Consider the following 22,489-nt stretch of genomic DNA (forward strand, 5'->3'; position numbering starts at 1 on the left):
TATATATATATATATATATATATATTAAGAGCAATAGATCTCTTGAATTGGTTCTATTCTTAGACAAATAAATTCAGGTATCCAGTTTGAGGATGATTCCTTAGGGGTCCATTCCCAATTAACTTGATTATGATTTGATGATGTTTGGCATTCATTAGTTTGATTGCTAGATATTTCTCCGTGGGAGGTTTGTTCCCAAGTAGAGTATCCATCGAAGAGACAGTTTTTCTCTTCTGGATTGTATGATGATGAACTTCCTTCACCTGCCATGTTTCTGCATAAAGAAGTAGTTAGTTTAAAAAGTTGGGATATTATCCCTTTATAGATAATTTGGAAAGGAGCCAATTGATTGAGAAATGATGCTCCTAAGATGATATGTTAGTCAAATACTCATTAAAAAAGGAGGTATCTGAGAATTGGTTTTGTATATTTGGAAATTTGAATTCATTATCAAGTTTAGGATTATTGGTTATTCTAAGGAACTCTAAAAGTTGGATTGGAATAAGGTTTTCAGGAATATAGTTTTGGTCTGACTCTGTATCAATTAGGGCTTTATATGTATATATGTGAGAACCCGAAAATTTTCTGAATTTCTAGGCCTTATTTTCTTTCTTTGTACCCGTTTTCTACATTTTTGATATTATGTTAACTTTAGAGATATTTTTATAAGTAAATACAGTTTTTAAATTATTTTTCTAGTATAAATTAGTTCATGAGATATTTGAAGTGTATAGTGGACGTGGAACCCGCTAGTGTGTCAAATGCGGTTAATTCGGTCAATTAGGTTCAGTTTTGCATTAAGGGATTAATTGACTAGGTGTTAGGTGATAATTGGAGGTTAGCTAGATTAATTTGTTAGGAGAGACAAAAGGATAAGTGTTAAACATAAAAGGTGCTAGGTGGCGTGTTTTGATTGGAGGGTGGATTTTGACTAATTTCTTTCACCTTTACTAAACATGAATTTTGACCAATTTCATCTTCATTTTTCTTTCTCTTGGCCGAACAACATAGAGAGAAAAGGGAGAAAATTCCTCAACTTTTGCCTTCTATTCTCTTGCTTAATATCTTGATCCAACCATTTAAACTTCAAATTCCTCCATAAAAACCTATTGCTAGGTAGGATTGAAGAAGGTGGTGGAGTGGTTTTAGAAGTGGAGGTGCTAAGTTGCCATCTTTCTTGAGTTGTAAAGGGTTCATCGGTGATTGAGAGTGTTACCCGGAAAGATATTCTGGACGTTATTTCGCCTTAATAGGTGAGTGTAACACTCCCTTGAATTGTTGTTTAATTGGTTCATCTATACTTGAAATATGTGACATGGATAACTATGAACTCTGTTATTCCGAATGAGACGAGGGTGTACTTTATCACACTCGTTCTCTTGCCTGTACTGAATGAACTAGAATCTATTACTTGTATTTGTTATGTACTTGAACTTGTTACTTGCGCTTGTTATGAGATCGTTTGGAAGTGGTTCCAACGATCTTCCTGTTAAACTTGAGCTCAACCTCATGGGGAGTTAATTAAATCGAACCAGCAAGGGCTTGGTCGAGGTAATTGACAATCCATGGGTACCTGTTCCTGGGGAATCTTTGGGTATTGAGACTCTTGATTCCGGTATACTCGAATATTACCATTACTGTTCCTGTTCGGCGTTCGAGCCCAGTAAGGGGTATGTTTGGTGAACGGGATTTTGGCATAAGAGGGGTTTACAGACATGAGTGTGTTATTAAACGTTGACGGAAAGTCAACGAGGCTGGATCAAGTATTGCAACGGAGATTTGGCTCCTGAGGGCCACCTGTATCCTTTAAATTGTGGTGTTCGTCTATTTCTCTTACTTGATGTATATATGTGCCCTAAAAGTGTTTTCTCATGATTTCCACTATTATACTTTTGGTACCTCATTGAGCTTAGAACTCACCCCGTTCCGTTATCCTTATTTTCCTTACAGGGAACCACTTTTGGAATTGTGATTTTGAAGCATGAGTTGAGCTAGTTTAGATATTTTGTATAGCTCCTCAATAGTTGGAAACCCTAATTGTACTTGGATTCAAATGTTCCCTTTTGATTTGTAAAATACGAATGTGGTTTATAAAAGCGTGTACTCATGTTCATGTGTTATGTTTGGTTTGTATATGTCCATTTCAAGGATTATATGAAGTTACTTGTATTCGATTGGGTCCCGGTCAGATGGTGACGTGGCAGGCGCTATTCACTTTCCATCTCGATTTTCATTTTTTTTTGTTTCATGATTTTTGCTTTGTTTACGCGCGCTACTGTATTCCGGCACATTTTGAGTTGTGTATAACCGTCTTAGTAGTCCTGACGAAAGTTAGACAGGCAGTCCGCTAATCTCTTTAGTACGCCTTATGGGAAGGTAGGGCTGTCACAATATATATATATATATATATATATATATATATATATATATATGTATATATATCACAGGCATCCATTTTTAGTTTGTTCTGGGCACTTGATTAAATGAAATACCCAATAGGTTAAGCAAAACTCAAACCAAGAAGAGTGTATCCAGAGGGTCTCAAAATATTGATGAAAATTTTGGATGATTGAGATGATGTTGGCGGCTCGTTATTGCTTTGAGTTGTTTGCATAATTATTAATCTAAGATTAATATAATAATAATTAAAGTGTTTTTGTGTTTTCATTGTCGCGCTTGTTGGAAAGGAACTTTATTATCTCAATGTTACGATTTATAAAAAGAAAAAAATTTAGAGTGCGTGAATCGACAAATTCGAAATCACTCGAATTTCATTTTTAAATGCGTTTAAACGCAAACATTTCAATAGTTGTCATCCTCCAAAAAGTTCCCTCTGCACTATGCATCTCAAAAGTCAACCATACAATTACATAAGGGCTAATGCGATTACTTACATATCATTCCATTTGGGCATGCAGGTCACTTGATGAAAACAGTTTTGGATGGGATTTCCACTTCATTATCACTTTACTCCAAAGCATATGGGGGATCTGTGTAGAAATTACAACCAACGGGGATTATTGCCTGTTGGTCAGGAAAATAAAAAAAAAAAAAGTTTGTGGTGAAAGAAAAGAAATGGATGACTTTAATAATTTGCTTCACAAGTATTTTTCTTGAATGGTGACTAAATATGGAGAGGAAGTTTATATATATATATATATATATATTGACAGATGGAGAGGAAGATTATAGGTAATACAGCTTTTCAAAGTACCAAATTTACTGGCTAAAAGCTAAATAGACAGATTTACAACAAGGTGGATAATTTTAGAAACCTCCCTTCAAGTTTCTAGCAATATCACCTAGCACTTTTGAAGCTTCAAAAATATCATTTGCCTCCTTTATTTTTAAACTTTTATAACATTATCAACCCAATTCAAAATGTAATACTAAAAAACTCATATTTGGAGTGTATAGAATCTATCGATAATTTCATTCCAAAGTTGTCCTTTTTTTGTGTTCCCTTAATTGTTATGACTGACTAATTTGAAATCTCTTTGCATTTGAAAATTTACCAATTTGCTTCTTTAATGGAAAATTATAAATTTTTATTAAATTTGGAGATCCTTTAAGAAAATTTATTTTATAATTTGAACAAAGAATGTTAAAATTTTACAACTTATGAATAATTTACAAAACACATAAAATTCATCCATAATACTATATATGTGATAACTTTTTTCTGCATCTTACGAGCAGTTCAAATTAATTTTTTAACCCATCTCAAATAATTTATAAATTTAATTTTAAGCACTTTACTTTTTGTAATTTACAAGCCATCGATATGCATAAAAAAAACAAAAAAATTATTTTTCTAGTTTAAAAACATTTTAAATAAATATTTTTTTGTATTTACATCTTCATACCTTTTTTTTCATACTTTTATCTTTGTTTTTAACTTTTGATTAATATACCTTTTATTTTGTAATGGTTAGGAAATCAAAGGGCAATTTTGGAAAGAAACTGTTCTCTTTTTTAAAATGAATATTTTAATAGTACATAATGAATTGGGTTTAAAATGTTACAAAATTTTAAAAATAAGAAAGTTTAAGTAAAATTTTTGAAACTTTAAAGGTGCCAGATGATATTGTTAGAAACCTGAGGTTTCTAAAATTATCCCTTACAGCAATCCATAAGCTCTACATGACACCATTTCTTTTTTAAAACTTTCAAAATACCCATCAGTTTCTGTTGTTCTCAATCAAGCCATTCATTCTTTTCCTGGCTGCCTCTGCTACTTCACAAATTGAGGTCATACGGGCTAGAACAATTATAGTGCAGATCTATGGATTTGCATTTAAGATCTGTGAAATCAAGGAATGAAATCAAACAAGAATGTAAAAATCTTTTTTATGGAGCTAGTATGCAGATTCAGCTTACTTAAATTGATTGAAAGCACTCTTGTGGACTTCCTTTTATGTTCATTCTTCGAGATGACTTAGATGCGTGTATAAAAACAGAAGAATCTATCCACAAGGCAAGTAATCAACAATATCATTACAAGTTGCAAATTCTGATACAGATTAGCCAATAAAGGCAAGAGGTGCAGAACAATTTCAAAGGAAATGATCTTACATCAAACCAGCCAAATGCAGTTCAAAATCTAGATATTATTCTACGGAACATCAACATTCTTTTTTCCTTCTTTCTTTACAGTGGAAGAAAATATTGACCTTTAGACTTTCCTAGCCACGACGAACCTTCAAACTTCAAAATCCAGCATGATTATTGAGAAGAAGAAAATAGCTGAAAACCATGTTGAAGTAGAGGGCTTGATCGGCAAGCATGATGAACCAGTATAATTGTTATATGGATAATAAGAGAAAGGCGCTGGAGGCGAATATTGGCAGCACTGCACAGGAGCTGATGGTGGGCAATTGACCTGAGCAGGAGGAAGAGGAGGTGGTGGAGCACCATACGATTCGTACCCTGATGGAGGAGGAGGTTGAGCGTTGCAGGGATACTGGCAGAGGGTACAATTTGCACATGCATTTGGTGGAGCTAAGCCATCACTGTAAGTATCTTGTGTTTTTTCAGCGCATAATATTTGCACGAACACCGACAATGCTAGCAGGAACATGAGCTTTGCCGAAGACATCCTGGTTCTCACACTGAAATGTTGAATGCAGCAGCATAAATTTGTTGTTTAGGACTTAGAAAGAGATATCCTGATTTTAACTTGGGAAGTTGATATATATGCACATTTCATCATTTTGGCCCAAAATTTAGCCTCAAACGCCACATAAACAGAAATCATGACACACAGCTTGCAATGTTGCAATGTGGCATGGAAATGACATAAGCAATTTGACTTATTTGCATGGATCGGTAAAACGGGACAGCCAAACAAAGTAATGATATGCATTAGCCACTGTATATGGTCTCCAGATGTTTCTACATCTGTAGTTTTTAGACATATTCTAGACTTTTTACTGAAACAAATAAAAGTAAATCGGAATTAATCATCTTCAGCAAGAGATCCTTCTTTGATTGCTGCATATCCCAATTCCCAACAAAAGGAAAAAGGGGCGTTGGAGTTGGAGTTATGAAGAGTAAATCTGGTCCCTGTGCACACCTTCAGTAGTTGTCTATTCCCTGTAATTTCACATTTATTTATTGTGTTGAAGAAATTGTGTGCTATGCTCAAAAATGTTGCACATGGATACCCGTAGTACCCTTACATGCCTATTATACCGTTCCTGTGTATTTTTACTTATTAACAGGGTTGAATTTTGCGTCCTTTTACTCCTCTCTCCTCTCACCTCACCCCTTTCCACCGCACCGATCGACCGCCAGAGGGGCTTATGGAGGTTCTCTGCCGCTGCAACTCACATTTCTCTCTCTCTACTGAATGAATCTACTAACACCGCTGCCTCCTCCTCAACCTCTTTTTGATTCTCATCTTCTCAATCTCAACCACTTTAGAAATCCTTCAACCTCAGGTATGTGCTATCTATATTTCTTCTTAGAAAACCAGAGTATGCTCCTGGGATCCTGCATATCATAATTATTAGGGACAGACGCCTTCAGAGAGCCTATCAAAGAATTTAATATGTAAATCAAGAACTCAATTTTGATCCAATAAGTTAAGTTATTAGGTTTCAGGTCATAGGTAAGTTACGAACCCAACTTTGATAAAAAAGATTAAACTATCATATTTTAGATCCTTACTTACATATGAAGTGTTCTCTATCTCTCGAATTAATATACGGTATAATCCTTTACTCATGAATTTAATAGATCTCCCCTTGCATCTCTCGGATTAATGTGATGTATAATTCTTTACTCATGAATCTAACAGATTTCTCCCTTCATGAATAACCTCTCACATTAAACCTCACGTTAAATCCTAGTATACAAGCTTAATTCACTTGCCCATGAATAGCTTGTTTAACATCCAAACTGGATTCTGAACTCTTGTCAACCCTTAGCTTCTTGGTCTAACACCAACCGAATCCCCTGCCAAACCCATAGCACAACTGGTTCAACACCAACCAAACTCCTTAAATAGCCCAGAGTCACAACTTGAAATCTGATACCACTTATTAGGGAGAAACGCCTCGAGAGAATCCATCAAATAGCTCAATATATAAGTCAAAAATCCAACTTTGACTCAAAAACTTAAATTATTAAATCTCAAACCCTTACATATTAACTACTCTTTCTTCTCTCTTAAATTAACGTAAAACATAATTTTTTACTCATGAATTTAACAATAACCAGCAAGGGATAAGCGAAAAGCGAGCTTTGGTAAGAGAAGAAATAAGACCCACACGCTCTACGTGAGGCGTGGCCACCGTAGAGTCCATGTCCAGAAGAGCGACTCGCCGCTTGCTGTTTCAATTGGACTTGTAAATTTCAACTAATTACTCTACTTCGCGAAATTTTATTATGACTTTTTTTTTGTTTTAATTTGTATTAATCCAGTGTTTTCGATGTTGGTCTTGTCTAATGTGTATCAGATAACTAGATAACTGAAGTGCAAGGGAAATGAGGCAAAAAACTACTAATGCATGAGGTCTACAAGCTTCATTTTCATCTCAGTTCCATACTACCTGTGAATGCCTAGAAATGCACCAAAAGCTGCTCAGGTAAACTTTACATATTAATTAAACTTTTGTTACCCTGCTAAGAATCAATTTGATTTTTTAATGACCATTTTCAGTTCTTGGTGGAATATGTACTCTATTGCTTTGTTCTGCCTCACAGACCAATTCGTCTTGTTAATCATTCCTTTTGATTGATGATATCTGTTTTGCATGTGGGAGTAATGACCATTTTCAGTTAAGAACCAAATTGATTTTTTAATGAGCATTTTGGGTTCTTGTTGGAATATGTACTATATTGCTTTGTTCTGCCTCACAGAACAATTTGTCTTGTTAACCATTCCTTTTGATTGATGGTGGTATTTGTTTTGCATGTGAGAGTAAATTTTTTGCAAGCTTGGGGGTATGGAATGCAGATATACATATTACAGTCCTGATTTTGGAAGTAACAATAGAATGGCTGTTAGAGTTCATGCGTCGTAAGTTCTTGTCCTGCTTGCCATGCGCGGTCTTAGAATTAAACGCCACTTCATGCTTGAGGAAATTGAGATTTTTTTTTCTTGGAAATTTTATGGTGGGTAGGAAATTGGGGTTCTCGAGACATGTTTAAACAACTTACAGTTTCGAAGTTTTGAAGGTTATTTTCATGCTAATATTGCTAAGGGTGTGCATTCTTATCGGTTTACGTTTCACTGTGCAAAATGTGATTTCTTCAGATTTTTTCCCCAGTTTTGTTCATTTTTCAATCTCACGTTTTTGCTTAGAGTAGAGGTTGTATGTGACTAGAGCTGCTTTGGTTTTCTGCGTTTGCTTTAGAAATTCGGATAAAAGTACCTGCCATGTTCGTGTGTGATTTAATAAAGTTGAATGTTGAAGATGGATCTTGGTGCAAAAAATTGAAACAATTAGCTTAACATGTGAACCTTTGAGTTTTGAAATTCAATGGCTGCTGAAATTCCTACGGCAAAAGGTGGAGCCTGCCTTCAAATGAAGTTAGTTTACAACCACTCCAGACTCTCTTTGTGCTTCCAAGTTATCTGAATCTTTTCCATATACTTACATATAAATCATTTTTATTTTGCTAAAATTTGCCAAGATAGTGGGCAGTAATATGTTAGAAACAAATAGGAAACTGAGAACAGTTTGGTAATAAAACCAGTGATCTACACTGATGACCAACCATGCAATCGACGGTGCTTAGGTGTATAGATTGATACTATTGTGAGCTTTTGTTGCAATCTCATATTGGATTTTTTGGTGTGTTTATTGTGATACTGACTATATTTTGAAGGCTCCTCATTTTTTGAAAACTATAGAGAAGGAAAATAAAGGGTGAAAGATGCGTTACTTGGCCTTGTGAGTTCGAGATGATAATGTATTGTAGTAACACAGCCAATACCTTGCCGATTTGGTGATGGAGTATCACAGGCAGACTAGATCAAGGAATTATCAAGTTACACAAATGGGAGACCAAGAATATTAGAAAACAACTACGCCTTATGGTCTGTTGTTCTTTTCCTTAACTGTAGTTTTTTCATCTCAGCCACTATATTACTGTCATTGCAGCAACTTCATCAACACCTGGTAGAAGTGGATGATGCAATGGAAGAGAATCATGCCTTTGATAACATTGACAACAACCAGCTTCAAAAAGGTACTTGATTTATCAATCTTGATATCATGGTTTGCCATCGCGGGTCGCGATTGCGGCGTGGTCGCGGTTATTCCACATTCATTACGGTATATTGGTTATATGATATGCACATTATAGCATATAAAAGTTTTAAAAAATTCTGACAAAATTACTAAAAATAGAAAATAACATAGCAAGCACAATTATCTAATTAGATTTGATGAATATCATATTATCATATATGTACAGACTAATATTGAGATAAAGTGATGCTACTGTAGCCATGGCCTTGTAGCATTAAAAGTAATAATTATAGTAGTAAAAGTACTTTGTGCCCCAATTTTCATTAACAAATTAGTATTAAATAAAACACCAAATGTAGAGCTTAAAATGAATCTAGTTAGTAAGGATGAAATTGATAGTGGGCAAAAGTGATCATAAAAAATATACCTATGTTGTAATATAGTTTAAGGAACTTTTGGGGCAGATTCATAATTTTAAAAAATTAAGGAGCAACTTATAACTTTTTTTCTTTTCTTTTCTTCTTCCTCAACGTCACTCCTCATACTACTACCATTGCTGTTGCTTCTATTTGTTTCCTCCATAACCACCACCAACCACCACAAAGGCTGGTGGTCTCTTCCCTTTTTATTCTTTTTTTACTCTCTCTCACACACACCCACATTAACTCTCACAATATAACTACTCCTCTCATTACTTCATCTCCCTGTTAGCTGCAGCTTTTGTCCCTCTACAGCCAAAAACTTTTTTGGTTCCATTTCCGATGCAACTCAGTCCGACTTGCTGATTTCTCAACGATACACACCAAAATCGGTACAACTCATCCGATATCGGCTAAGTTATTATGAGTCATCTCGAATATAGCTAAATCTGCGATTCAGGAATCGATATCGTACTGGTCCCTGTTTCAGTTATGTTTCGGCCGAGCCATCGTGGACTCGGCTGAGATGGCGAACCATAATGATATGGAAGAGTCGAGACGAATGTGGCCATGCATCAAAAAGTTTCGTCTGATTGCTACCGTGCAATGTGTATCCATTGCTTCCGCAATTGGTTTTAATTGTCTCACAGATTACCTCAATGGTGGATGCAATGCAATTATTCATTTTATGGCCAGCAATATCCTCCTAGACAAATGCATACGAGGAAGGATGTTTAACTGTGGTCTTTCAAAACTTGCACTACGTGGAGCTTCCCATGCACCAGTGTGCAACTCCTCATTGAAACTAAATATTCCAAATTAACGAGACTCGGGCAGCGCGTGACATCCCACTTTAACTAGTGACAGGCAAAAGGCAGAAAACACTGCTTAAATCAAATAATCATGGATATGCCTCCTCCAGAAGTCAATCATAAAATCAGATAGGGGCTAGAGAGTTTATGCTTGTCTGATTATCACCTTGTCGGCACAATAATTTTACTTAAGTTTTGATGGTTGAAGTACAAATAAATCTCCTTAGCAGAAAATGCCGTAATTGTTGGTAGAGGAGAAAAGCCAGTGTACCGATCATTTTCCTTTGCCAAGCATATTTTGGAGACGAGATTGAAACTCTCGTTGTTTTGCACGAAAGGTTGAGCTGCATACTCTTCCAATGGCATCCACTGCAGCAAACATTGATAAGCAAAGTCAGGATTATGTAAAGGATCCACGTGGTTCGATGCAATGTGCTGAACATCGAATGAGCAAATGTAAAACGTCTTCACTAATAAGTTTCAGATTAATGAGGTAGTAATTAGTAATTAGTACTTTTGGGATCTAGATATGAATTATAACATGTAACACTTGGTTCTAAGATAGGAAATTCTGAGCTAAGACTTAACTTCTCTTGTTTCAGCTCAAAGCTTCGATAAACTTCTGAGATTCTAACAACAACAGCTATTCCAAGCAATGCAAGCTTTTTATTTTATGAATCCTGATGCCTGCTATGATTCTACATTTTTTCAAGCTTCATTCTGATGGCCTAAAATCTAGTACTTCCCATCAAGAGATCAACCTCCTTTAGCTCTTTCAATAATTCACAAAAACAAGTGACAAAACTTGATTAAACCTTTGGCTTCAAGCTATCCATTTGGGCAAAATTTCTTAAGAGTGTTTGTTTCTGCTATCTATTCAGAATAACTTGTCATACCAGTGGCAATGAAGCGTCTAATGTCTCATAGATCGAGGTAAAGGGCCTTTGTTGATCAAAAGTATTGTGAGGTATCTCGACAACCCAAACACATGATGACAATGTTTTGTGGGAAGAGAGAAAATTAATGTTTCTAGCTCAATGCTTAGGATTTTCAGCATAACCATTTATAATACCTTTCTTTGACTGCAAACTAGTGCTGCATCAGGTCCACAAATGAATTATAACAGGAAGGACTCAAACTTTTCCACTTAGGTCCGTTTGTTTCAGGTGAAAATGTTTTCCAGAAAAATATTTTCCTAATTTCCCGTGTTTGGTTGCACAAAAGTTACTGAAAACATTTTCCTATGTAAAATATTTTCACTCATCTTATGGAAAACAACTTCCCTTCCAAACTTACTGAAGTTGTTTTTCGAAATGTATGCATCCCGCCGTAGCATGTTCCAAATTTACTGAAAACATCTTGTAGTATGTTTTTTTTTTTTTTTTTTTTTTAGTGTAAACAGGAGAACTGGAACCCAAGACCTCTTCCTTACACTCCCTCCCCTGTACCACCCAACCCAACCCAACCCTCCACCTAGTATATTCAAAATAAAAGAAAAAAACCTCGTCCTGCTCATCCTATGCTAGTAATTAATTATGTATAATAGGGACATTCTTTTCTAGAGAAACTTTCAGCAGTGAGAGTGCAAGATATATGTCACAATAAGCATTGCATGTGATTGATATTTGACACTAAATGACCAGCAATTTGTTTATTGCTTAAGGAGATTTTTTTATTCATATATACATTTCTCCAAGATTTTTTAAAGTTAAACAATGAGATAAATTTTCTTGCATAGGAAGAAGTATGTAGTTATAATGTGTAGAAAGTAAAGATAGAGATAAAAGTGAAAATATTTCAAAAGTTAAACAAACACCAGAAAAATGAAGTAAGAAAATATTTTCAATAAGCTAACCAAACACCTGAAAATGATGGAAGGGAAATGATTTTCATGGAAAATTACTTCCACGGAAAATATTTTCCCAAGGAAAACATTTTACTTCCAACCAAATAGACCCTTAGTGAAGAAATAATATAGACCAATGATCATTAAAAGATGATTTTCACGCTCATCTGTTTAGGGATTTGTGGTGCAGTCTATAAAAAAGAAAGCAACATAAGATTCATTTCAACTATAGAATTCACCTTTGCTGCCTCAATCTCAGAATCTTGCTTCTGCACATCAAAAGAGAGTGGTTGCATTTTGCAAACAAAAAACAAATCTGACTTTTCAAAGAATGCCTTGTGGCTTTGCCTGTAGTTATACATAAATTGTAGCTTTCAGAATTTCCAAGAAGTAACAAAAGAAGGAAAAAGAAACGAACTCTTTGCGGCCTTTCTGAATTATGCAACTCCTTGGAACAGAATGCTTGGTTTACCATATTCCATCCAAAATATTGGCAAGCAAATCAGACTTACCTGAAGGCAAGGACTTCCAAGAATCTTGTTTCAATCTGAAACAGAAATCAAAATTGTTCCTGAGATCTGTTGGCAAATGTTAAACACGGTACTTATTTTGTTGCATGAACCTCACAAGTCACAATTGACGACTTACTCCTGTCTCCTCTTTTACTTCTCTAATAGCAGCTGCTGAAATATCCTCACCCTGTCAACGCACAGAGACAAGTATCTATACTTGTGCTTAAACCAACTGTTCTAGAGTCAATCAAAGATATAGAAACATACTGCACCTCATTTACTACACCAGTTGGCAGCTTCCAAACTCCATTATTTTTTAATTTTCCCTTCTTTTCTTGGACAACTAGGACCTATTTTAATAGACAAAAGGTGAATTATACACTTAACTCATACCAACAAGATAAAAATATAAAGAAACACCAGTGAAATGTAAGATTAATGAGGAAAAAACAAAACCTCTTGATCATGATTCACTACCAAAGCACCAATTCCAACTCGGTGAGAGGCATTTACAGGCAGCCTAGGAGCACTGACTGGAAGCCAATTTACAAGCATCAAATATCCTGGCTCAGCATGATGGTACTGAAATCCTTCCTGCATCATATGAAGTAGCAGAATATAATGCAGACATTCTTCTAAAGGCAAAATCAACAGTGAACAAAAGAAGAATAATGTGGTTAATTTAGGTTTGATATATTCCTTCCCCAATGGATAATCAAGCCTGGAAAACAATAACCTAATTTCTTGGAGAGGCTTTAGTCCAACCACTTCATTGAAAAAAGACATAAACATGTTCAACTGAATAACATTTCTTCTTTCCTATCTTTTGAGATGTTAGGATCTAGTCAACCTACAGGCACAGATGATCCGTCCCTAATGTAAAGAAGAGGGGAAATAACAGACTGAAAGAAAGAAAAGCACTTAAATGGGAGATAATATATCAGAACAGGAATGGTACGGAACCTGCAGGAAGATCTGGGGAAGAACAGAAAGGGGGAAAGGAAAGAGAATGCAGTGTAATTTTCTAGGAAGAAGCATCTTGTCTATTATTCATTTTTAGTATCAAGAGAACTGATTACAAATTCCTTGCTTTGCGATAAAGCACAATAAATCACACAGATTTATTTCGAACCTGCTAGATTACCTTTTATTATATTACTTCACTTGATGAGAGCTACATTACCTTACTTCTATTATTTATAGTCTTCACTTAATGAAACTTTATTCTTACTCACCTTCACTCTACTTGGGCTTTTAGGTTCAAAATCCATTGGCGTTTCTGTCATGTTATCTTAAGATAACTTCTGGCAGAATATAATAACATTACAGATTGTAATTAACTTATGGGACATGATTGTTTTTGGATTGAATTTCCTTCTACAAATAAATGCTAAGATGCAGATTATAGAACAGTTTCATCTCCATTGGAATCGCTGTTTTTATCAGTCTCAAGTGTTCTCATTATCCTGGTCATGGTAAACAACTCCAATATATGTTCCAGTGTTCCAGACTACGGTTCATTTTTTTCATGTCCGCAAAAACAATCATGCTTCCTCACAATTCGCAAACTAAAGAAAGTTTCTGGTAGGTAAGGATATATTGTCACCTTAACGGCAGGTTCAACAAGATTGACAAGCATGATAGGCAGTTTGATCCAAATAGCCTTCCTTCCCTGTTGAAATTAAGCGATACTTCACTTTGAATAGAAAGACACTCAACAAGTTGAGCAACATATATTTAGGAAATGAATCAAAAAATGTGAAACAACAGAAGACATTAGGGTGACACTTTTGACAGGGAACAGCATCTTGGGCTCAGAAACAACACAAAGAATGTGAAAGGGACATTAACTAAAATAAATGCCATTGTTTTTTCCTCTTTCTCCCAATACATATAAAATGACAACCCTACTACGTTTGAAGGACAATCCAGAGATAGAAAAGAGTTAAGTTAGTCAAAGTTTACTTGACTAAAAATAAGGAAGCTATGAGCAAATAGCCAGTGGAAACCATTGTCCTCTTGCAGATCGTGAAGATGCATAAGAATAAAGCTTTGATCAAAATGTCAGCATAAGTAAATTACAAAAAATGCTGGCTGAAAACTGTCTTAGAACGGATATCTTTGACAGTAAATCCATTTTTGAAGGGATTATAAACTCATATATAAAACAATATACTGATGTAGTGCAGCCAAATGAACTGAAGTATAATCTGCGCTCACAATTGCTAGTTGTCCATTGGAAACTAGTATGGGTAAAAGTTAAATAATAATCACTACAGCAGTTCAGAAAAATGTAAAGAATGTGTTGGGTGGACCATGTACACCACGTGGTGCACTAGTATTAATCACTCATCATCAACAATTACTAGCTGTCCATCAGAAAATAGTTTGGGTAAAAAGTTAAAAACTAATCACTATAATAGTGTGGAAAAATGTGGAGAATATGTTAGGTGAACTATGTGCACCACGTGATGCACTAGTGTTTATCACTCATTGTCAATTAATGGTAGTGGATCATTTTTCAATCCTTGTTCGATAGACCTCAGATAAGTAAAAGCTCTCAATAATATTTTGTGCCTTTTGATTGGTATTAGTGTATTTCTACGTGGCACATGCAGTGTACCTAATATTTCTCCGAATAATATGACTTCCAACCTCCAAAATATCCCATGGGAGTAAGTCCAACAATAAAATTTTTGATACGGGGAAAATAAAGGCTATTAGTCCAATTTCAGCCTGAAAAGTTGGCAGGAACGGTAAACAAACTCTCAGAACTGTTTAGATTGAAGGGTGGTTACTCCATTGAAAAGGACATTTAGAAATCGTGCCAACTAAAGAACATTTCAGAAGGAAATAAGAGGTTGTTGTTCATCAAAGAAATTGATTACCTGTTCCTTCCATTGTGATATTGAAGCTCTAAGCGCAATGATAAAGTTGCCAGGTTCCATTGGCTTAATCATGTCCACTACAATTCCTCCGCAGGTATCTTCGATTCCTTCAAGTAATTCCACATGATGAACTTCATTCTCATAAGTCTTTTGTCTTTTAACCATTGTAGAGTATTGCATAACCGACATGAATTTGATGAAGGTTGGAGTAGTAGCTGTAAATATATCATCAAAGGAGGTAATCATATAAGTGATAGTGAAATATTAAGATCAAATATTGTAACTTTGAGAGCTAAAAGACATCTGTAAACCATTAATAGTTGTTTAGGCATAAATCAATCTCCAGATTTAACCCGAACCTTATTTGTAAATTTTAAATATACCACCCTGAGAAGAACAACCTCCTTGAACTTTAGATATACCCAGGAGTGGATATTGCTGTTTGTTTGCTAGACAAATTGTGGAAAATGAAGGAAAGTTAATCTTTCTAATATATGTCTGGTTTTCCTGAAAATTATCTTGTACTTTCTTTCATTTTCCTACATTTTGTGTCCTGCAAAATAGGATTTTGAAAGAAAATGACCGGTTAGATGCAAAAACTTTAACTTCCCATTTTTTCTAAAATCATTTTAGAGAGTTCCAGTAGTTGAATATGAGTTTGGTGCTAATCAAATTGGATATTAACATTGCACTTATTCCAACAGAATTGCTTCTTGGATACTCTCCAAATAAAATTGTAATTCAATAAAAAAATATCTAGTTATTTATAAAATTAATTTTACGGAAATTGGTATTACACTTTGGAAAGTAATTTGATAAATAAGTTTATGAAGATAAAAATGTACAGATGGGTAGTTGTTTAGAAGTTATCTGTTATTTGTGGTTAACTAACATAATTTGAAATTCCTCTTTTAAAAAAACTAAAAACTCTAATAAAAGTTAGAAAAGTGGAAAATTTTATATTGTTGGTCCATTTTGCCCTTGCTTGTAAGGGCAAAAGAGAGATTTTAAAAGATGATAGAAATTTTAAGACTATAAGCTTACTCAAACTTTATACATGGTAACATGTGTTTTTAAACTCAGTCCAGATCGTTCGATCCGATCGATTGAACCGAGAATCGGACAAGTGTCTAATCCGAGTTGCTATAAAAAATCGATTACCAGAGACCCTATCAAAGCTGATAAAAATTCGGGTTCATTCAAGGTTGAACTGGAAAATAGAATTTGGAAACTCGAATCTTAACTTCTTAAGCTTTTGCACTTTTTGTCCCAGTAAAAAAAAAATCTTTCGCTCTCCCAAATTGCAAACAAATCAATAAGGGTGGCAACAGAGGCGGGTGCCCGCGGGAGTAGAAATGAGGCGAGGCAGGGGGAGAAAATTTCCCCTTGCCCTAAAGCGAGGAGGGGACAGAGCAACATACACCCGCTCCGCCCCACATATGCAAAAAAAAAATCTATATATATATATATATATATATTTATAGATGTATATATAATACATATATACACACAATATACTAATTTAGTTTTAATCCAATTCTTTATATTTAATAATATAATTGGTAACATAATTGTAAACATACAATTATAACTTGGTCCTATTACATCTCAGTCGTATGTTTTAATGTCATGTTCATGGTATTAACATGTTGTTAATCTTCTTTAGTTATTGGTATTTGTAACTCATTGAATGGTCCAAAGTTGAGTAATTGAGCAGGTCTTTATTGAATATTTTAAAATAAAATTAGTGATAAAATGGTTCCGTAGATTAATAGATGGTTAAATATGATAAATTGATTTCTTCCGAGGCGGAGGCGGAGGCGGAGGCGGAGCAGGGTGGCTGGGGACGGAAACTACTAGTACTTATTATTATTATTATAATAGAATGGTATACAATCTACTAGTACCTCCTATTGCTTTCTATGTGGAATCGAGAGAAACTAACCTTATTTGTTCTTGTCTGCCACTAGCCACCGAAAAGAAACAATCTTGTCATTCTTAATCAATAAGACCCGAGAGAAAACAAGGAAGAAAAGGAACCAACTACCTATTCCTCTGCTTGTTAACACCGAGAGATAAACAACAGAAAGCTTTCTTCCCTTCTCCACCCGCAAATGTCGGCCAAGAATCAAGAAAAACTCTAGCTCCACATCGAGGGAGAGAAACCAGAATTGTTTCGACTTAAAACCGCAAGGAACAGGAGGCAATTTACTAAGTTTTCCTTCCATTTCCAGTTAGCAATGTTTTCAAAGGAGTTAGAGCCAAGAAAGGGATCATCAAAGCTGGAAAAATTTGGTAAACGTTTCTGCATGTTGCCTGATAGAAACTGTCACCTTTTATATATATTTCAGAAGAATTCTGATGCGTAAGATTAATGAGATTTCATCAAATGTTATCTCTGAAATTAATGTGAAAATTAATGAGTTTTGGCGAGAGTTAAGCAGACGATCTGCCAACTTTTAGGGTATACCCTAGAAAGAGGTGGGACCGTCATAGGTAGCATTAAACCTATTCACAACTGCATAGTTCTTATTTAAACTACTATTTCACTCAAATTCTATGTCCAAACCCACATTTTTGGGTAAGAGATGGCATATAATCTATTTACCATTGAACGACTAGTAAAATTATTCATCTTAAGATGGAGAATTTGCACCAATCTTCAAGATCTCACTACTGGCTCTTTACCTTTAGCTCATCAAATATCGGATAACAACTTCAAACGAACATAATAATTTATATATATATATATATATATATATATACATGTTTATAGATGTATATATAATACATATAGACACACAATATAATAATTTAGTTATAATCCAATTCTTTATATTTAATAATATAATTAGTAACATAATTGTAAACATACAATTATAACTTGGTCCTATTACATTTTAGTCGTATGTTTTAATATCATTTTCATGGTATTGACAGGTTGCTAATTTTATTTAGTTATTAGTATTTGTAACTCGTTGAATGGTCTAAAGTTGAGTAATTGAGTAGGTTTTTATTGAATATTTTGAAATAGAATGAATGATAAAATTATTCCGTAGATGAGCAGATTGTTAAATATGATAAATTGATTTCTTTCGAGGAGGAGGCGGAGCAGGGGGCTGGGGATGGGAGAGATATTTGACAACAGAGTGGGGGTGGGGGATCCTTCACACGCCCCAACCCCACCCCATTGCCACTCTTACAAATCAACGATGGGGAAGTTTCTTCGTCTACACCTAAAAGAAAACTAGGAGAAGGAAGGAAAATTGATAGATCTAAAGATCCAAAACATCAATTGAAACAAGGAAACATCAGCGAAGCAAAGAAATAGAAGGGAAAGCAGAGAATAAGGAGCTTTCATGACATTAATTTGTTTGATAAGAAATCTATGATGGACACCTAGATTGGAAGACAAATTTTTTTTTTCTTTTAAAGAAAGACTAGAAGACAAACAAACGAACTGGAGTGTGGAAACTTTATGATGGCGACATAAGAAAATGCAAAGCTTTCACGGCGGAGAAGAAGAGCTAATAAGCAATTCCCTTTTACATTTAAAATTTTTCTTATATTATACTTTGACCTCTTACTATTTTAGACAATCATAATTACACACCTAAAGTTTTTTGTTATTTTTATTTTCAACCTCAGTTTTTGTATGTTTACAAAGATCATTAATTTTCATTCTAGCTTCATCATCTTATAGAATTAGAAACTAATTAATATGCATTTTAGCTATACAAACGTTAAGCTGACCGAACATACGAGTCAATCATTATAACTTAGTTACTATAAATTTGATCCCTTAATACATAGGACATCTAGGGAAAAATTGAAATCACTATAAGTACATAAGTATTCTATTTGTTTCGTTTCACGTGTCGTTAAAATATATTTATATCATCATTATGACATCATCGGTTTGACTCTTGGACTAATCGATTGGACTCATTGATTCCTGAACTTTGCCGAACCGTTACCTGATCCAAAATTCAAAACATTGGTAGTAACATATTGTTCTCTTCTGCTTTATTTGCCACTAATTTCATATTTAAGAGCTGGTGAAATTAAAAAAGTAAAAGGGTATAAATTTCTTTTAAAAGTGAGATTCATGTAAAGTATAAGTTCGTTTATAGGTATTTTTTAGGTTCATATTTTGCTTCGCGTCCCCTCACTCATGAAACTTCTGATTACAAATATTTTGCTCTCATCCCTAATATCAGATATTATTTGCATAATAGGTTTTCTCTTTATCTCAATTACTCTTCTTCTTTCTTTCTTTTTTCTATGTTTTGCGAATTATTTATTTATGTATGTTCTAAGCATTGTTTAGTGCTATGCATGGAGTGATATTAAATTATATAACAAAAGTTGCCATATTAAGGAATGAAAGGAATAACCTACCCTTTCAAAGTTGGGCAGGACTGAAAATTTACAATTTTACACTATAAAATCATCAATTAATTTAACTAGTAGGTATTTCATCTAAAGTTCTTTGCATGTAATTTGAATATAATACAATTATTTTAGTAACATAGTTTTGTAACCTGATCTGACTAATTGATCAAAATCCTTATGCAACTTGATTGTAATCACGCATCTGTAGTAAGATAGCGACGGAAAAGTTAGTGCAAGAGATGGAAATTTGAAATCTTGAAGAGTTCAAAGTTTTCTTTGCAGGAGTGATTTCGATTTTGATTATTATTACGGGATTAGGACACAATCTTGAAACTATATATTGCTTATAGAGTACCTATAGATTATTCAGGAGGTCCATGCATACTTATCAACTAATCTAACATTTGTTGATTTTGAAAAGCTAAAGTAATAAAGTTTAGAATACTTATTAAACCCGGTCTGACAAGATACTTGGCAGAGGAACCAAATTAATGGGTCATTGGTTCGACCAAATAGATCATGGATTTGACCGGTGGGTATTAATTTAATATTTATAAATATAAAATAGTAATTTTAATATACATAAAGTATCTAATAAAGTGTTTTTAAATACTAATTATTGTACGTAGAAGATTTAATTTCAGTTTATATAATATAATGAATATATAGATATTAATAGAAGATTTAATTTCATTTTATTATACTTTTACATAAATAAATAATATAGTCAAATATAAAATAAAATTGTGTCACTTGTTTTAAAAAATATATAACATTATTTTTTTCATTGTTCTATTTTTATTTAAAAATAATTTTTCTAACTACTCAAATATTGAGAAGTTGAAAATTAAAAGGATTAATTGTATAATAGAAAAGTAAACAATTTTATTAAAAATAATAATTAGTTATCAAATAAAAACTAAACAAGTAGTAAATTCTCATGCATATTTAAATGAAAATCCAATGTACCAAGTCAAAAGCATATGTATGCTTTATTTCAAAAATAAAGATCTACAATTGTAAAAACAAAATAAAATAAAAGGATCAATTATAACAATTGAACCAGCAGGTCAAATGAATTTGATCGAATTAATTTCTTGTCTAATCAAACTAGAGACCTAGTTCGCCTAATGCTCGGTCATCAGCCCAATCGGTTCGGCCAGCCCTGGTTTAATAACTATGGTCAAGTACCTTTTGTTATTTTCATCGTAAAGCATACTGCACTTCATTTCCAAAGCATGACTTAAAGTATCAAACTGTACTCATAATCCCAATTGCTATCTATCGTAAGTGTTCTTTCTTTTTCCTTCAATCCCTCCCAAGTCCCAACCCTCTCACACCCTAACAACCTCCCCAATTGTCAGGCCATGATTCAAACTACTGTACATGTTTACTTGGGCGAATCCAGTGATTATTGTAAAAAAATTAAATTCCGTTAACATTAAATAAATAGAATTAACATTTGTTAAATAGGAGGACTGCACATTTATGAAAAGGAAAAGTAAGGGAAACCAAATTGGAACACAATTGTCTAGAAGCGGAAAGGAAATCGAAGAAAAGAATTGTATCCAGAAGGCAATAGGCAATACAATGCCTTACATACCTTTGACTGCAAAAGAGAGAAACTGATTACAGCGTACGAACTTTATCTGTCATGCAGAGCAGCAGAGGCAACCAAATTCAGAGTAGTTTTTCCTCAAACAGAAATTCTGTGTAGAAGATGGATGATAAAAGTGAAGGGCATAAATAATGTACATTAAAGACCGAATTCCTTTCTTACATTTTTTTTTTTTGGTAAAACCTTATTTACATTATCAAGGCCCGAGCAGCCACTTGAGGCTTTTTTTGATTGCCAAGTACATTTTATACTCGTTTCAGAAATTAAAAAAAAAAAGAAGCAAATTTTTATACCATACAATTATTGAAAAACGACTAAAAGAGTGGCTTTCAAGTTGACCGGCTAAGTCAAGTCTTTGTAAGTTTTTCATTATTTCTTTCTTCCGCCGGCCCTTTGTTTCGTCAACCTTAAGTATTGGACGGGCTTTGGAAAATTTTGCAGCATCTGCTCTGGATTTGTTGACCGTCCACTTCCTTGTCCTTTTAACATTAGAGATAATTTGAGAAACCTCAGGGAAAATTGTACTTACCTCCCCTATGATTAGCATTTCAGTAACAATATAGACTCAGCATGCTAAATTTGTCCTCAAAAATCCTAGAACACCTTCATTACTTAAAAGGATGAAAAACTCACTAATAAACTTCTTCTACATTGCAACTATTGTAAATGACAGAACCATCATCCTAGTGAACTCAATAAATCACTTCAATTTAATCTCCATATTCTCACAATTTTGACAGCTTATTGTTGCCGCCTCAAAACTTCCTATGCAAATCAACTATGACAATTAAAGTTTGCATTCAACCTAATCTTTAGTCCCTTTTTTCTACTTAAATTCAGTGTTTAAATTGACCAATGTCACTTTTCAAACTCAATCTAAATGGTTGCAATATTGTTGATGCTAAAATAATCTCACCCACCAAGAATACCAACGTAAAGCAGCCAAAAGCAACACTAGAAACCACATTCCATGTCTTTAGGCAAATTTAATTGCAATTTTTATATTCCAAAATTCTTTTTTATCAAATTGGTATAATAACGTAACCTTCCTCAATTTATATTCCCTTTTTAGCTATCACTTTTGTTTTCTCATCTGTACTCTGTATCACCGTCATCCTTTTCATCTTCATTTAGTTTGACAATAAATCTAATTTGACAACTTGTCATTTGGCAATTTCAATTCAATAATACTTACAGAAAAAGGAAACAAAAAAAGGGAGAGAGGATTTATTTCCATAATAATGAGGATTCGAGATGTATTAGATAATTGTGTAGATGGCAATTGTAAAAAAATAAT

The 22,489-nt window shown here is 34.0% G+C and overlaps 1 protein-coding gene and 2 long non-coding RNA genes across 8 annotated transcripts; 2 read left to right on the top strand and 1 right to left on the bottom strand.

The window, feature by feature from the left end:
* The first annotated feature begins 4,071 nt into the window (after positions 1–4,071).
* Positions 4,072–9,816, top strand: LOC140007701 (uncharacterized). 6 transcript variants are annotated; one of them, XR_011815049.1, is made up of 4 exons: positions 4,072–5,942; positions 6,724–6,851; positions 6,963–8,700; positions 9,420–9,816. It is a non-coding gene; the product is annotated as an uncharacterized lncRNA (long non-coding RNA). The 6 variants fall into 6 exon arrangements; XR_011815046.1 differs by lacking the exon at positions 6,724–6,851 and having other exon boundaries at positions 4,074–5,597; positions 5,724–5,942; XR_011815048.1 differs by lacking the exon at positions 6,724–6,851 and having other exon boundaries at positions 4,078–5,942; positions 6,963–7,091; positions 7,863–8,700.
* A 178-nt stretch (positions 9,817–9,994) lies between these two features.
* LOC113713243 (nudix hydrolase 10-like) lies at positions 9,995–21,391 on the bottom strand. The gene is made up of 9 exons (XM_027236924.2): positions 21,178–21,391; positions 15,180–15,394; positions 13,898–13,963; positions 12,748–12,885; positions 12,564–12,641; positions 12,428–12,478; positions 12,292–12,326; positions 12,019–12,127; positions 9,995–10,302 (listed from the first exon to the last, which is right to left on the bottom strand). The coding sequence occupies exons 2-9, from the start codon at positions 15,366–15,368 to the stop codon at positions 10,096–10,098; spliced, it is 873 nt and encodes a 290-aa protein (XP_027092725.1). The 5' UTR covers positions 15,369–15,394; positions 21,178–21,391; the 3' UTR covers positions 9,995–10,095.
* On the top strand, positions 17,078–19,827 carry LOC140007700 (uncharacterized). Its single transcript, XR_011815044.1, has 2 exons — positions 17,078–17,474; positions 18,283–19,827. It is a non-coding gene; the product is annotated as an uncharacterized lncRNA (long non-coding RNA).
* Positions 21,392–22,489: the final 1,098 nt, after the last annotated feature.

The sequence above is a fragment of the Coffea arabica genome, chromosome 5c (assembly GCF_036785885.1).
Source record: "Coffea arabica cultivar ET-39 chromosome 5c, Coffea Arabica ET-39 HiFi, whole genome shotgun sequence".
NCBI lineage: Eukaryota > Viridiplantae > Streptophyta > Magnoliopsida > Gentianales > Rubiaceae > Coffea > Coffea arabica.

What these genes read in the sequence shown, in the direction of transcription:
- LOC113713243 (XM_027236924.2), bottom strand. Translation starts at nt 15,368, where the DNA reads ATGTCGGTTATGCAATACTCTACAATGGTTAAAAGACAAAAGACTTAT. An exon ending in TTGTTGAACCTGCCGTTAAG is followed by an intron (nt 12,886 to 13,897) that starts GTGACAATATAT and finishes CATATGATGCAG; the next exon opens with GAAGGATTTCAGTACCATCA. An exon ending in CAACTGGTGTAGTAAATGAG is followed by an intron (nt 12,479 to 12,563) that starts GTGCAGTATGTT and finishes GTGCGTTGACAG; the next exon opens with GGTGAGGATATTTCAGCAGC.